This window comes from Salvelinus fontinalis, chromosome 24 (genome assembly GCF_029448725.1).
Source record: "Salvelinus fontinalis isolate EN_2023a chromosome 24, ASM2944872v1, whole genome shotgun sequence".
Taxonomy (NCBI): domain Eukaryota; kingdom Metazoa; phylum Chordata; class Actinopteri; order Salmoniformes; family Salmonidae; genus Salvelinus; species Salvelinus fontinalis.
This window is the reverse complement of record NC_074688.1, coordinates 4,001,422-4,017,809: the sequence shown is the minus strand read 5'-3', so window position 1 is coordinate 4,017,809 and position 16,388 is coordinate 4,001,422. Positions and strand designations below refer to the sequence as shown.

General features: G+C 42.5%; 1 protein-coding gene across 2 annotated transcripts in view; it reads left to right on the top strand.

Annotated features, from left to right (window-relative positions):
* Window positions 1-16,388, top strand: part of sik2b (salt-inducible kinase 2b) — a 58,920-nt gene that overhangs the window by 983 nt on the left and 41,549 nt on the right. Inside the window, exons 2-3 of one of the 2 annotated variants that reach the window (XM_055879421.1) lie at window positions 8,885-9,001; window positions 10,717-10,780. In XM_055879421.1, coding sequence (XP_055735396.1) covers window positions 8,885-9,001; window positions 10,717-10,780 — 181 coding nt within the window. Of the gene's footprint in view, window positions 1-8,884; window positions 9,002-9,028; window positions 10,492-10,716; window positions 10,781-16,388 lie in introns of those variants that run through there. The other variant, XM_055879422.1, reaches the window with a different exon arrangement.

Here is a 16,388-nt window from a genome sequence, read left to right as displayed (position 1 = left end):
TACTCTCACTACCAATTGTGTGCAGTTTGTATAATGTGGTCAACAAGCCACTCCATCCATAGTCCTTGCCCCCCCCCCAGCACTACACAGCTGATTCAAATAACCAACTCATCATCAAGCTTTGATTATCTGAATCCGCTGTGTAGTGTTAGGGCAAAAACCAAGTGTGCAGCCGTTGTGTACACTATTCACAGACGCTAATAGTCCTTGATCATGACTCTCATTTCCATTACATTACACATAAGTCATTTGACGAAGGCGACTTCTGTGCAGGGGAGTTTTGTTAAGTGCGCTGACACTCAATCTGAACATTAACAAGCGTAAGGACGGTATCTTTCATATCAGCGATTTCCAAAAGGTTGAATTGATAAAATCAAACTTTATTTGTCACATGCACCGAATACGACATGTGTAGACCTTAACCAACAGTGCAGTTCAAGAAAGAGTTTACCAAATAAAGTAACACAATACAATAACGAGGCTATATACAGGAGGTACCAGTACAGAGTCAATGTGTGGGGTTACAGTTTCGTTGAGGTAATTTGTACATGTAGGTAGGGGTGAAGTGACTATGCATAGATAATAAACGATGAGTAGCAGCAGTGTAGAAAACAAATGGAGCAGGGGTGTCAATGTAAATAATCCAGTGGGCTTTTCATTAATTGTTCAGCAGTCTTATGGCTTGGGGGTAGAAGCTTTTAAGGAGCTTTTTGATCCTGGACTTGGCGCTCCGGTACTGCTTGCCGTGCGGTAGCAGAGAGTACAGTCTATGACTTTGGTGACTGGAGTTTTTGACAATTTTTGGGTCTTTCCCCTGACACCGCCTAGTATATGAACTCAGCAAAAAAATCTACTTCATCATCAACCTCACTGTCAACTGTGTTTATTTTCAGCAAACTTAACATGTGTAAATATTTGTATGAACATAACAAGATTCAACAACTGAGACATAAACTGAACAAGTTCCATAGACATGTGACTAACAGAAATTGAATAATGTGTCCCTGAACAAAGGGGGGTCAAAATCAAAAGTAACAGTCAGTATCTGGTGTGGCCACCAGCTGCATTAAGTACTGCAGTGCATCTCCTCCTCATGGACTGCACCAGATTTGCCAGTTCTTGCTGTGAGATGTTACCCCGCTCTTCCACCTAGGCACCTGCAAGTTCACTGACATTTCTGGGGGGAATGGCCCTGGCCCTCACCCTACAATCCAACAGGTCCCAGAAGTGCTAAATGGGATTGAGATCCGGGCTCTTCGCTGGCCATGGCAGAACACTGACATTCCTGTCTTGCAGGAAATCACGCACAGAACGAGCAGTATGGCTGGTGGCATTGTCATGCTGGAGGGTCATGTCAGGATGAGCCTGCAGGAAGGGTACCACATGAGGGAGGAGGATGTCTTCCCTGTCACGCATAGCGTTGAGATTGCCTGCAATGACAACAAGCTCAGTCCGATAATGCTATGACCCACCGCCCCAGACAATGACGGACCCTCTACCTCCAAGTCCTTCGATGATAAACGCGAATCCGACCATCACCCCTCGTGAGACAAAACCGCAACTAGTCAGTGAAGAGCACTTTTTGCCAATCCTGTCTGGTCCAGCGACGGTGGGTTTGTGCCCATAGGCGACGTTGTTACCGGTGATGTCTTGTGAGGACCTGCCTTACGACAGGCTTACAAGCGCTCAGTCCAGCCTCTCTCAGCCTATTGAAGACAGTCTGAGCACTGATGGAGGGATTGTGCATTCCTGGTGTAGCTTGTTGTTGCTATCCTGTTCCTGTCCCGCAGGTGTGATGTTCAGATGTACCGATCCTGTGCAGGTGTGTTACACATGGTCTTCCACTGCAAGGACGATCAGCTGTCCGTCCTGTCTCCCTTGTAGTGCTGTCTTAGGCGTCTCACAGTACAGACATTGCAATTTATTGCCCTGGCCACATCTGCTGTCCGCATGCCTCCTTGAAGCATGCCTGAGGCACGTTCACGCAGATGGGCAGAGACCCTGGGCATCTTTCTTTTGGTGTTTTTCAGAGTCCATAGAAAGGCCTCTTTAGTGTCCTAAGTTTTCATAACTGTGACGTTAATTACCTACCGTCTGTAAGCTGTTAATGTCTTAACGACCGTTCCACAGGTGCATGTTCATTGAACAAGCATGGGAAACAGTGTTTAAATCCTTTACAATGAAGATCTGTGAAGTTATTTTGATTTGTACACATTTTCTTTGAAAGAGGGTCCTGAAAAAGGGACGTGTCTTTTTTTGCAGAGTTTAGGTCCTGGAATGCAGGAAGCTTGGCCCCAGTGATGTACTGGGCCGTAAGCACTACCCTCTGTAGTGCCTTGCGGTCGGAGGCCGAGCAGTTGCCATACCAGGCAGTGATGCAACCGGTCAGGATGCTCTCGATGGTGCAGCCTTAGAACTTTGAGGATCAAGCACACACCTCTAAGGTTCCCCAATGTTGAGGATCAGCGTAGCAGATCTGATATTGCCTAGCCTTACCACTTGGGGGGTGGCCTGTCAGGAAGTCCAGGATCCAGTTGCAGAGGGAGGTGTTTTATTCCCAGGGTCCATAACTTAGTGATGAGCTTTGTGGGCACTATGATGTTGAACACTGAGCTGTAGTCAATGAACAGCATTCTCACTTAGGTGTTCCTTTTGTCCAGTTGGGAAAGGGCAGTGTGGAGTACGATTGAGATTGCGTCAACTGTGGATCTGTTGTGTTGGTATGTGAATTTGAGTGGGTCTTGGGTATCCTGGAGGATACTGTTGATGTAAGCCATGACCAGCCTTTCCAAGCACTTCATGGCTACTGACGTGAGTGATACGAGCAGTAATCATTTAGGCAGGTTACCTTTGCTTCCTTGGGTACATTACTATGGTGGTCTGCTTGAAACATGTAGGTATTACAGACTCAGTCAGTGAGAGGTTGAAAATGTCAGGGAAGACACTTGCCAGTTGGTCCGCACATGTTTTGACTACACGTCCTGGTAATCCGTCTGGCCCCGCGGCTTTGTGAATGTTGACCTGTTTAAAGGTCTTGCTCACATCGGCTACCGAGAGCGTTATCACACTGTTGTCCTGAACAGTTGGTGCTCTCATGCATGCTTCAGTGTTGCTTGCCTCGAAGCGAGCACAAAAGGCATTTAGCTCGTCTGGTAGGCTCACGTCACTGGGCATCTTGCGGCTGGGTTTCTCTTTGCAGTCCGTAATAGTTTTCAAGCCCTGCCACATCCAACGAGCGTCAGAGCCGGTGTAGTAGGATTCAATCTTAATCCTCTATTGATGCTTTGTTTGTCTGAGGGCATAGTGGGATTTCTTATAAGCGTTCGGGTTAGTGTCCCACTCCTTGAAGCGGCAGCTCTAGCCTTTAGCTCGTTGCAGATGTTTCCTCTAACCCTTGGCTTCTGGTTGGGATATGTACTTGCGGTCACTGTGGGGACGACAACCTCAATGCACTTATTGGTGCAGCCGATGACTGGTATACTCCTGAATGCCATTTGATGAATCCCGGAACATATTCCAGTCTGTGCTAGTAAAACAGTCCTGTAGCGTAGCATCCGTGTCATCTGACCACTTCCGTATTGAACGAGTCACTGGTAATTCCTGCTTTAGTTTTTGCTTGTAAGCAGGAATCAGGAGCATCGGTTTGTGGTGGTAAATAGACGGCTACGAATAATATAGATGAGAACTCTCTTGGTAGATAGTTTGGTCTACAGTTTTTTACAAGGTACTCTACCTCAGGCGAGCAATACAATACATTGAGACATCTTTAATATTAGACATCTCGCACCAGCTGTTATTGACAAATAGACACACACCCCCGCACCTTGACTTATCAGACATAGCTTCTCTGTCCTGCCGGTGCATGGAATATCCCACCAGCTCTATATTATCTGTCGTCGTTCAGCCACGACTTGGTGAAACATAAGATATTACAGTTTTTAATGTCCCGTTGGTAGTATAATCTTGATTGTAGGTTATCCATTTTATTTTCCAATGATTGCACGTTGGCCAATAGAACGGATAGCAGTGGGAGTATACTCACTCGCCTACAAATTCTCAGAAGGCAGCCCGACCTCCGCCCTATTTTTCTCTGTCTTTTCTTCACGCAAATGACGGGGATTTGGGCCCGTTCCTGAGAAAGCAGTATATCCTTCGCGTCGGACTCATTAAAGAAAAATTATTCTTCCAGTTCGAGGTGAGTAATTGCTGTTCTGATGTCCAGAAGTTATTGTTGGTCATAAGAGATGGTAGCAGCAACATTATGTACAAAATAAGTTACAAACAATGCGGAAAAACTAACAAAATAGCACAATTGGTTGTGAGCACGTAAAACATCAGCCATCCCCTCCAGCGCCATTCTACACGCCATATCTCCATGTTACAGTGCATGTTATTCTACCCCCACAAGCCATAAGACTCCTGAACAGCTAATCAAATGGCTACCCAGACCAGGCCCACCCATTTACTCTGTACTGGTACCCTCTGTAAATAGCCTCGCTATTGTTAATTTACTGCTGCTCTTTAATTATTTGTTACTTTAATGTTTTATTTTTGACTTATTTTTCTTACAAAACATTAACCAACAATGCAGTTAAGTAAGCATTTCACTGTCTACACGTATTGTAGTCGGCGCATGTGACAAATAAAATTTTATTTGTTTATGGAAGACGAGGCGACCACCTGTGCTAATTAGCTACGGTATCTAGTATACTCCGAACACTTGTGTGTAACTCAGGAAGTGTAGCAGAAGGGACATTTCATCGGATGGAGGCACCCATAGCTTTATTGATCTGTGCAAAACGTATGCATGGCTGAAAACTTTAGGGAAAAGGCAGAATGCCGCCTAGAGTTTTCGAGAGCTAAGACGCTAACTGCTTTAGCGCCTTTTGACGGTAGAATCTAATGAACGGGGGAGTTTTTTGTTGAGCCCCGATGCTTGCTCTAAACGTTAACACGCGTCCTTGCGGTACAGTTCTGGAAACATAAGGAACTTATCTTTCATATCGGCAATAAATAATTTTCAAAAAACAAAAGGTTAAGTTACTAACCTTTTTATAGGGTTAGAGTTCATACACGGCCGTATTTCCATGTTACATTGCTTGTTTACGGAAACAGACAGAAGACGGGTGGATTAGGGAGAGGCTATACGGACACACCTAGTTCCCAAATTGATGACATGTTGAGAGTCGGGTGGAGCTTATTGGATTCGGTTCAGTCAGTCCTCCTAATGCGCCCTTCCCAGCTTCTTAGTTTATGCTTGCTAGCTTGCAAAAAGAGCAGCATGGTGCTAGTTAAAACTTGTAAAAGAAAGTAATATTTGTTTCGATGGGCGAGGGAGAAATAACTTGTTGTTAGGGCTGGCACAGTTATCGTAGAATCGTGTAACCGACAATTAAGGACATTAACCGTGAACACATTTTTTGTTGTTGTAATAATCGTCTTACTACTACTTCTTATGGGTGGATTCAACGTTTATTATTCATAGAAGTAAGTAAGCGGCCAACAAGTGCTCAGCATATGTGGAAACTCCTCCAAGACTGTTGGAAAAGCATTCCAGGTGAAGCTGGTTGAGATAATGCCTAAAGCGTGCAAAGCTGTCATCAAGGCAAAGGGTGGCTACTTTAAAGAATATAAAATATATTTAGATTTGTTTCACACAAGCATTTCTACACCTGCAATAACATCTGCTAAACACATGTATGTGACCAATAAATTTGATTTGACATTTTTGGTTACTACATGATTCCATATGTGTTATTTCATAGTGTTGATGTCTTCACTATTATTCTACAATGTAGAAAATAGTAAAAATAAAGAAAAACCCTTGAATTAGTTGCTGTGTCCGAACATTTAACTGGTACTATAGCTAGCTAATTAGCACAGGTAGTCCACTGGGAGAGGCTATACGGAGACGCCAGGTGCCCAAAATGTATGACGCATGTCATGCAGGAAAGTTGAGTGGGGACGAACGGATTCGGTTCAGTCAGTTGTGCTAATGAGCCCTCACCAGCTAGCTAATTTATTCTTGTGAGTTCAACGAGATTTAGAAACTTGTCTGCCAAAGTTGGGACTTGAGAGAGTCATTCCATTTCTATCTGGGTAATTGTTTATTTTTATGTAGATATTAATGCCGTAGTTGTAAATTTTCAGTGAAAATCACTACAATAAATGTGCTTTAGCTGTCATTCTGGCATGATATTGGCCACACAATCTACCTACTTGCCTCTCATTACTGCAGTGCTCGGCATTAGCCGGCAAGCAGGAACTAACTCACACTGTGCCCTGTGATGTTGTGTTGCCTGCTTGCACTGCAAACTCTCTCAATGAGCAGTAGACTGTATCACGGTGACTACCAACACTACAAGTTATTTTTTTGTGTAGGCTGCTATCCTACTCCAAATATAATCAAGTGGGATGGAACAAATTGGCTACGTTAGCTGCTGCCAGCAACATCTGCCCGGTGAAGCAAAACAGGGAAGAACCTCGATACAACCTCGTTACGCTAGCTAATTGGCATGTCAAGGTGACATCCAGATGGTGACAAATGTTTCCATATATAGACACACACCCTATATTTGAATAAAATCAACTATGCATAGGCTACTGAGCTTGTCTGACGATTTAGGCACTGCGATTTAAAAAGACCATACAAATTACAAAAAACGGAGCCAGAGATCACTATAGCCTAAACAGAAGAAAAATAACTCTTCTTGACCAGACCCCCCCCCCCCCCCCCCCCCAACCACGCTTCGCAGATTCTGCCCCTTACACTTCTGAAGTTGCTGGTAATAGGCTTCACCAGCGGTCGGCAACCTTTTCCATTTGGAGTATCGTACCATTTATGCTGATCTGCGCACCAGTTGTGATTTCTCAGATGCACATTTTTGTGGAACAGTTTCATTTAATTTATAATAAGTCTTCATATCTTAAAATCAATGTCGTGGTTAATCAATATTCTATCTAAATGATACAAATCTAAAAGTATCTTTATTGCCATTATTTAATAATAGGTTACATAGCTTACAAATATATTTTGATTTGTTTAACACTTTTTTTTTTTGCTACTACATGATTCCATATGTGTTGTTTCATATTTTTGGTGTTTTCACTATTATTCTACAATGTAGAGAATATTAAAAATAAAGAAAAACCCTTGAATGAGTAGGTGTCCAAACTTTTGACTGGTGCTGTATATGCGTCTCCACACCTGTATGTAAACAGAAGACGGACGCCACAAACGTGTTGTCAATGAAAAATACAGTTGGCTGCAACTGTGTTAAAACTGTGTAGAGTGTATGTGTGCTTTTTGCGTTTGTGGAATTATTTTGATGTGATTTGAAAGTAGGGGGATTTATGTTTCTATAACCATACTGCATTTGAGAATCGATTCACATTTAGATGGAGTATTTGTCTGTTTTGGCTTCCAAAGCCATTTCGCCTTTAACTAGAACATTTTAAGGTCCTTGGTTTATAATGGGTATCGTTAGGCTCCTTTAGTCCATTATGGGGCTACTGTGTACCTAACTAGTAATTGCAAAGCAAATCCGTCAGCCCCTGTTTAGTGTTTATCTCTTGGATATGGTATTAGCAGCAGCCCACTTTCCTGGATTCTTGACATTGCAAGATTTAAAATCTCTCATTACTTCAATCGTCTTAGTAATCAGTAGGTCCTCAGTTCAAGAATGCCCCCGACCTTACTTGACCTCCTTGTAGTGGCTGGCAGTAGGCCTAACGCCTCATCACACCGAAAGCGTCTTTGTGTTTTGGTACACCAGAAGTACATTCATTTCCAATGGAACACTGCGTTTGCCTTGCAGAGGCAGTTGCAGTGCGTTCTGTGTGATGCATAAATTGGAAATATTGAACGTATGCATCAAACAATATGCGTAGATGGCTTGACAGAAATGGTAGCAGGAGGTGAATGTTGAACTTTTGTTGCACACATCCAGATAATGCTGCGTACCATTTTGCGCAATGATTTTGTAGGTGTGATCAAGGTGTAAATGTCTTCTGTTCATAACGAAGAGGGAGGGGAGCATTAGTGCAGTGATATGGATGTAATCAAGCATTGAATTGGGTAGAATGATTAAAGGCCTCCCCTCGTTTTGTTTACTCCAGAGCTTGGCTCACAGACACTTGGATCTCTTCAAGTCCTGGTGGTGATGAAATGCTGTTTATGAGAGAGCGAGACTTGGGATATTGCATGTTATCATGACATGGACACTGTTAATCAACTCTTGCAAGGATGAAGAAATTGCCTGTTTTCCAGCAGCTTCTGCTAGTGTCTGCCTCCCTTACCTCTCACCCAGTGTGGATGACAGAATATAAAAGCTGTTTATGATTTCCCCTAGCAAACAGTTTTTTTGTGCAAAGGATAGCATTTGAGGTTTATTGTCTGTGCTCGCCTTGCAAGAACTTAAGAGTGCTGTGGAATTATATTAGGGAGAGCTAGGCCTACTGCTTACCACTTTTGCCTCTGGACTTTCTTAGAATTATCTGCCTCAGTCTAAGCAACACTTTAAAATGTATGCCTAAACATTTACAATATATAGAATATACAGTGGGGAGAACAAGTATTTGATACACTGCCGATTTTGCAGGTTTTCCTACTTACGAAGCATGTAGAGGTCTGTAATTTTTATCGTAGGTACACTTCAACTGTGAGAGACGGAATCTAAAAAATCCAGAAAATCACATTGTATGATTTTTAAGTAATTAAAATTACAGACCTCTACATGCTTTGTAAGTAGGAAAACCTGCAAAATCGTCAGTGTATCAAATACTTGTTCTCCCCACTGTATATTCCTTTACACAAAAAAGACCTCAAGGGAATCCTTTTGAATGTTTTGTCCAGGGACTCATCACTGTATTCTGTGTTCCACAGGTTGCCATTAAAATCATAGACAAGAGCCAACTAGATGCTGTGAACCTGGAGAAGATCTACCGGGAGGTACAGATCATGAAAATGTTGGACCACCCGCACATCATCAAGTTGTACCAGGTAAACCTCTCCTTTTTAAAACACAAGTATACAAAATATAATCCATTTTTATTTGTTCCTCTGGGTTTTTGTATAAATGTGCAATGCCTATGGTCATTCAGGACATTTTTCTAATGGGTGAGCAAACATCTCCAATCTACCTGGCCTTCACAGTCCTAGACCTTCATAGATATCAGAACTGACGTCTGACTGAGTTAATAACTAACCAACCAACCCTCTCCAAGCAACGTGTCAAGGTGCTTAACAAAATGTCACCCAAGCTGTACTGTAGGGTTCAGCCTCTCGTGTTAAAAGCAGTGCGAGGAAAATCAATGTTCAGCTGTCAAGCTCCACAATCAGAGGAGGTCCTCTACTAGTCAAGCCGAAAATCCCACCCCAGACTTCACTTTTCTTACATAAGACTTTAGGTCCCGTTGGTCATTGGGAATGTGAATAGCAGTTAATTATTATTACACAACCAAATGGCTCTGGTCCAGGCTTTGCTGTGTAATCACGGTGTATCATTATTTCCAACAGCTCTTCCATACAAACGGCATGGGTCAATTAGTCATTTCCTTTCAGGCCTCATAAACAGAGGGCAGCAGGCTTGGCATCGGCTCTCTCATCTCCAAACAACCAACCCCCCCCCCGTTCAGTTTGTCTTGGGGTCTTTGCTTCACAGGATGCCGCCTCAGCGGACTCAGAGGCCCAAGTTTCCCACAGTCACATACACACACACACAACTCTTCACTGTTTCCAATGAACTCATCTCCACCTTCATCAATATATGGCCTATTTGTCCCCATCAAGCGTTCTCAACAACACAGAGAAGTTGTAGGCTATAATGTTGACATTTGCATGGGATAACAATCCATGTAATTTCCCCCTTTGCATCATTGACCAAGTGCTGTGACAGAATTTGGATAGTAAGTGCCATGTGATCGGCATGTTATGGAAAGCACTGGGAAAAGTGACATTGATTATCACTACAGGGTTTTTGGTCAAATCATGAAGACAGGGGCGTATTGGTCAGAAATGGTGCAGAGTAAAAGGTAAGTTAGCCCAGATGGAAATTTACATGAAATAACCACTTTGTGGGATTTCCATGTGAATGTATCTGATTCATTAATGCGTTTATTTTATTTTTTATCTCTATTCATCCTTTTGTTTTCTTTGGCTAATTCTAGGCCACGTCCCAAATGGCATCCTATTCCCAATGTGGTGCACTACTTCCCATAGGGCTCAAAAAGAAGTGCACATAGGGAATAGTGTGCCATTTGGGATGCTGCCCTGGTGTCCTCCCACACACACCGCTGGCTGGCACTATCAGTACCGTCTCTCTACTGGGAATAGCAGAGCCGTTTAACCAGAACATCGTTCCCATTCTCTCGTGTTCCATATTTGTCATTTTTGTCATTCCAAAAAATAAAGCATACTTTTTTTGCTGTGAGCAGCAAATACGAGCCTTTACGGTGTGCCATTTGCAACATTTACTCTGCTGATCAACGCAAGTTTGTATTAATTCCTTTGTTCTTTTATGATCCTTTCGTTTAAGACTGTTCTGCTGTTCTCAGTACACCCACGTCAGCCAGCCTAATACTGTTCCAGGAATCTATGCACGAGGATTATCAGATGAATTTACATCTTAACGGCACCAAGGTCATTGCTGAGGTTGGTGTTAATCTGTTTTGCTGTGTGCTTATTGCTTACTCATTGTTTCCTTCCCTTTTTCACAGGTAATGGAGACCAAGAACATGCTCTACTTGGTGACAGAGTATGCCAAAAACGGGGAGATTTTCGGTAAGTGAAGCAGACGTACCAAGTGAATTTGTACCGGACTGGAAACGATGTCAAACAATTTTATCTGAAAGATTTCTTTTGTCATGTGTCGTCACTTCTCCTCTCCTGTTAGTTATATTGTGTACTTGCATGCTGTAGCCTATACGCGGTGTACAAAACATTAACAACACCTGCCCTTTCCATGACATAGACTGCCCAGGTGAATCCAGGTGAAAGCTACGATCCCTTATTCATGCAACTTGTTAAATATATTTCAATCAGTGTAGATGAAGGGAAGGAGACAGGTTAAAGAAGGATTTTAAGTCTTGAGAGAGTTGAGACATGGTTTGTGTGTATTTGTGCCATTGAGGGTGAATTGGTAAGACAAAAGATTTAAGTGCCTTTGAACCAGGGGCTTGGTAGTGCAGTGGTTCCCAAACTGTGTTGGCGGGGCGTGGAGATCTTTTTACATTTGATTTCATTTTTTGCAACTCGGCCCGGCTTCCAAGATACTCTTGAAAGTTGTAATAGTAGAATGCACAGGGTGCCATTTCAACAATTGGTAGTGCATCATCAGTTCCTCTTGTCATGTCAGTCATTGCATACGTTCAAGAGCTTTTATAACTTGTAAGAAATGTCTGGATCAACTAGCCCATGTCAGCTAATGTTTTTTAGCCCATACATTTTATTTGTAACGTTTTAGTCACTCAAATATCACATGAATACACATTATACATGGCAAAATGTATAGAATTACCAAAAACTGCAGAATGTTCTCTGCAGCCCATGACAAAAATGTGTAGAATTGCTTGAAATAGGCTTTAAACCGACAACATTTTCTCTCCGCCAACCAGAGGGGTGTGAATAGTTTTGTGTCATGGACCGTGCTTGTGCACATATAAATAAATGTGGCACGCACACAGGGGTGGTGCAAAATGTTCCCCAATGCTGGAAGGGTGGCCTGAGTGAAAAGGTTTGGGAACCCTGTGGTAATGGGTGCCAGGTGCACCGGTTTGTGTCAAGAACTGCAATGCTTATGCGTTTTTCACACTCAATGGTTTCCCGTGTGTATCAAGAATGGTCCATTACCCAAAGGACGTCCAACCAACTTGACACAACTGGGGGAAGTATTGGAGTTAACATGGGCAAGCGTCCCTGTGGAACACTTTCGACACTTTGTAGAGTCCATGCACGAATTGAGGCTGTTCTGAGGGCATTGAAGGTCCTCAAGAACACAGTGGCCTCCATCATCCACCACCAAGACTCTTCCTAGAGCTGGCCACCCAGCCACACTGAGCATTCGGGGGGAAAGGCCTTGGTCAGGGTGGTGACCAAGAACCCGATGGTCACTGCTAGAGCTCCAGAGTTCCTCTGGCGATGGGAGAACCCTCCAGAAGGACAACCAGTTCTGCAGCACTCCACCAATCAGGCCTTTATGGTAGAGTGGCCGGACAGAGCTACTCCACAGTAAACGGCACATGACAGCCCACTTAGAGTTTGCAAAAGGCACCTAAAAGGACACTCGGACCATGTGAAACAAGATTATCTGGTCTGATGAAACCAAGATTGAACTCTTTGGCCTGAATGCCAAGTGTCATGTCTGGAGGAAACCATCCCTACGGGAAGCATGGTAGTGACAGGATCATGCTGTGGGGATGTTTTTCAGCGGCAGAGACTGGGAAACTAGTCAGGATCGAGGGACAGATGAACGGAGCAAAGTGCTGCGAGATCCTTGATGAAAACCTGCTACGGACCTCTGACTGGGGGCGAAGGTTTACCTTCCAACAGGAGAACGACCCTAAGCACACAGCCAAGACAATGCAGGAGTGGCTTCGGGACAAGTCTCTGAATGTCTTTGAGTGGACCGGACTTGAACCCGATTGAACATCTCTGGAGAGACCTGAAATAGCTGTGCAGCGACGCTCCCCATCCAACCTGAAAGAGCTTGAGAAGATCTGTAGAGAAGAATTGGAGAAACTCCTCAAATACAGGTGTGCCAAGCTTGTAGTGCCATACCCAAGAAGACTCAAGGCTGTAGGCTGTAATCACTGCCAAAGGTGCTTCAACAAAGTACCGAGTAAAGGGTCTGAATACTTATGTAAATGTGATATTTCCTTAATTTTCAAAAAACCTGTTTTTGCTTTGTCATTATGGGATATTTTAGAATAATGCTGTAACATAACAAAATGTGGGAACGCTAAATGGGTCTGAATACTTTCCAAATGCATTATATGTTACTGATTGGCTTTTACGTAATCAGAAAGGAACGCTTCTTTTGTCTGTCGAAGGACAGGCAGTAGGGAAAAGGAATGCCTCCACCTGTTGTGAGATGATTTGATTAAATGTTTCCTTGAGTTCCCCACCATTTGCATATCTTGCCCCAAAGCTTACTTTCAGTGAATATTGATTGTTATGGGTGAGAACCATTGCGTTAATCCCATATAATTAGAATTCTATGATTGTGAGTCGAGTAGATAGTCTAGGAAATCATCTCTAAATTCACTACGTTTTGACTTAACAAGTCTGGTAGTTTGTCCTAAGACCGTTGTTTACATTGTCGTGCCACTTGGATGGCACCCACCGGAGCAGGAAGAGGGCAAGGAGGCGGCACGGGTTAGTAGCGCTTGTCTGACCTCCATATTCAGTTTAGAAGTCAGTCAAAACAGGCGTTCTTCAATACCCGTCTGTATCTGTATAGAGTTGATACAGGCTTACCTGTCCGTTCTATATGCCCACCATATAAGATGGAATCTAAACCTAAGAATATATCGTATGATGTAGGTCAAGATGTGAAAAGCACGTTAGCAAAGTTAGCTTTTGTACAGTACATGGATGTCACAGACAGGCCTTCTTCCCAACGCAAGCCATTTCCCAATGGTTATGTAAAGTGATTTGAGTTGTTTTGCATGATGTTTGACACATTGTACTGTAGGCAGTGCAGAGCTGTGTACAGTGACCCTCTTGTTCTGTGTGACTGAGGGTATGCACAAGGTGAATGGGTTGGTTAACCTTTTTGCCCTGTTAAAAAGTGGAAGACAAACATTTGGGATTTTACTACTGGACTGCAGCAGTTATTGATATGAAAAAGCGAGAGGTATACTAGCTGTGAAGAATGAATAAGAAAGTGGTCATGAAAGGAGGGCAAAACCAGAAGAAATAACCTAATTCGTTTCTATAAGTCCTATCTTGATGTACCATTGCGGTAGGAGGCGCATGTTCTATTACCAACAGACGCGCCAGGCTCGCTCGCTGGTCTGCTCCAATATGAACCAGCACTGGTGCCACCAGCCATCTTGGTTAGGTAAGCAGCATTTTCTGGTTCTCGCATTTTATATACAGTTGAAGTCGGAGGTTTACATACACCTTAGCCAAATACAATTAAACAAATTATTTTTTTTATTTTTTTTTACAATTTCTGACATTTAATCCTAGTAAAATTCCTTCAGTTAGGACCACCACTTTATTTTAAGAATGTGAAATGTCAGAATAATAGTAGAGAGAATGATTTATTTCAGCTTTTTTTTGTTTCATCACATTCCCAGTGTGTCAGAAGTTTACATACACTCAATTAATATTTGGTAGCATTGCCTTTCAATTGTTTAACTTGGGTCAAACATTTTGGGTAGCCTTCCACAAGCTTCCCACAATAAGTTGGGTGAATTTTGGCCTATCCCTCCTGACAGAGCTGGTGTAACTGAGTCCTCCTTGCTCGCACACACTTTTTCAGTTTTCTATAGGATTGAGGTCAGGGTTTTGTGATGGCCACTCCAATACCTTGACTTTGTTGTCCTTAAGCCATGTTGCCACAGCTTTGGAAGTATGCTTGGGGTCATTGTCTATTTGGAAGACCCATTTGTGACCAAGCTTTAACTTCCTGACTGATGTCTTGATGTTGCTTTAATATATCCACATAAATATATCCACATAATTTTCCTGCCTCATGATGCCATCTTTTTTGTGAAGTGCACCAGTCCCTTCTGCAGCAAAGCATCCACACAACATGATACTGCCAGCCCCGTGCTTCACGGTTGTTCGTGAAAAAGGGGGAGGCTTGCAAGCCTCCCCCTTTTTCCTCCAAACATAACTATGGGTCGTTATGGCCAAACAGTAATATTTTTGTTTCATCAGACCAGAGGACATTTCTCCAAAAAGTACGATCTTTGTCCCCACGTACAGTTGCAAACCGTAGTCTGGCTTTTTTATGGCGGTTTTGGAGCAGTTGCTTCTTCCTTGCTGAGCAGCCTTTCAGGTCATCATTTTCTGGAATTTTCCACGCTGTTTATAGGCACAGTCAATTTAGTGTATGTAAACTTCTGACCCACTGGAAATGTGATACAGTGAAATAATCTGTCTGTTGGAAATTGTTGGAAAAATGACTTGTGTCATGCACTAACCGACATGCCAAACCTATAGTTTGTTAACTAGACATTTGTGGAGTGGTTGAAAACGAGTTTTAATGACTCAAACCTAAGTGTATGTAATCTTCCAACTTCAACTGTATTTTTTTGTATAGAGGGAGCAAAGGGAGTGCTTGCTTGACACGTGAATGATGACAGTTCTTTACCCATGAACAAAGTGAAGAGACGAGGCCCGCCGCAAAGTTGTCTACCTTGCCCATTGACGATGCACAGAGTGCGGCTGAGTTTTTTTGCTTGTCCATGATGGAGCTGGAAACATGAGTGCAGGCAGATATTAAGTACAGTGCTTCAGAAAGTATTCACACTCATCCACTTTTTCATCATTTGTTGTGTTACATGGTGGGATTAAAATTGATTTAATTGTCAAGGATCTAAACAAAATACGCAAGTCAACGTTGAAGAAAATGTCTAACTTTTTTTGTCAATTTTTTTTTTTTTATGTATACAAAATTAAACACTAATACAGTGCATTTGGAAGTATTCAGACCCCTTTACTTTTCCCAGATTTTGTTACGTTACAGCCTTATTCTAAAATAGATTTAGATCGTTTTTTTCCTCATCAATCAACACACAACCCCACAATGACAAAGCAAACACTTGTATTAAATGTTTGCCAATTTATAAAAAATTAACTGAAGTATCACATTTACATAAGTGTTCAGACCGTTTACTCAGTACTTTGTTGAAGGACCTCCGCCAGCAATTACAGCCTCGAAGTCTTCTTGGGTATGACGCTATAACCTTGGCACACCTTATATAGACGTGTGTGTGTGTGCGCCTTTCCAAATCATGTCCAATCAATTGAATTTACCACAGGTGGACTCCAATCAAGTTGTAGAAACATCTCAAGGATGATCAATGGAAACAGGATGCACCTGAGCTCAATTTCGAGTCTCATAGCAAAGGGTCTGAATACTTATACTTATGTAAAGTATTTATTTTTATAAATTTGCAAAAATACTAAAACCTTTTTTCACTTTGTCATCGGGGGGTATTGTGTGTAAATTGCTGAGGTGTATTTATTTAATCCATTTTAGAATAAGGCTGGAACGCAACAAAGTGAAAAAAGAGGTCTGAATACTTTGTCGGCTCTGTATATCTTGATTACATAAGTATTCAATCCCCTGAGTCAATACATGTTAGAATCACCTTTGGCAGTGATTACAGCTGTGAGTCTTTCTGGCTAAGTCTCTAAGAGCTTTGCACACCTA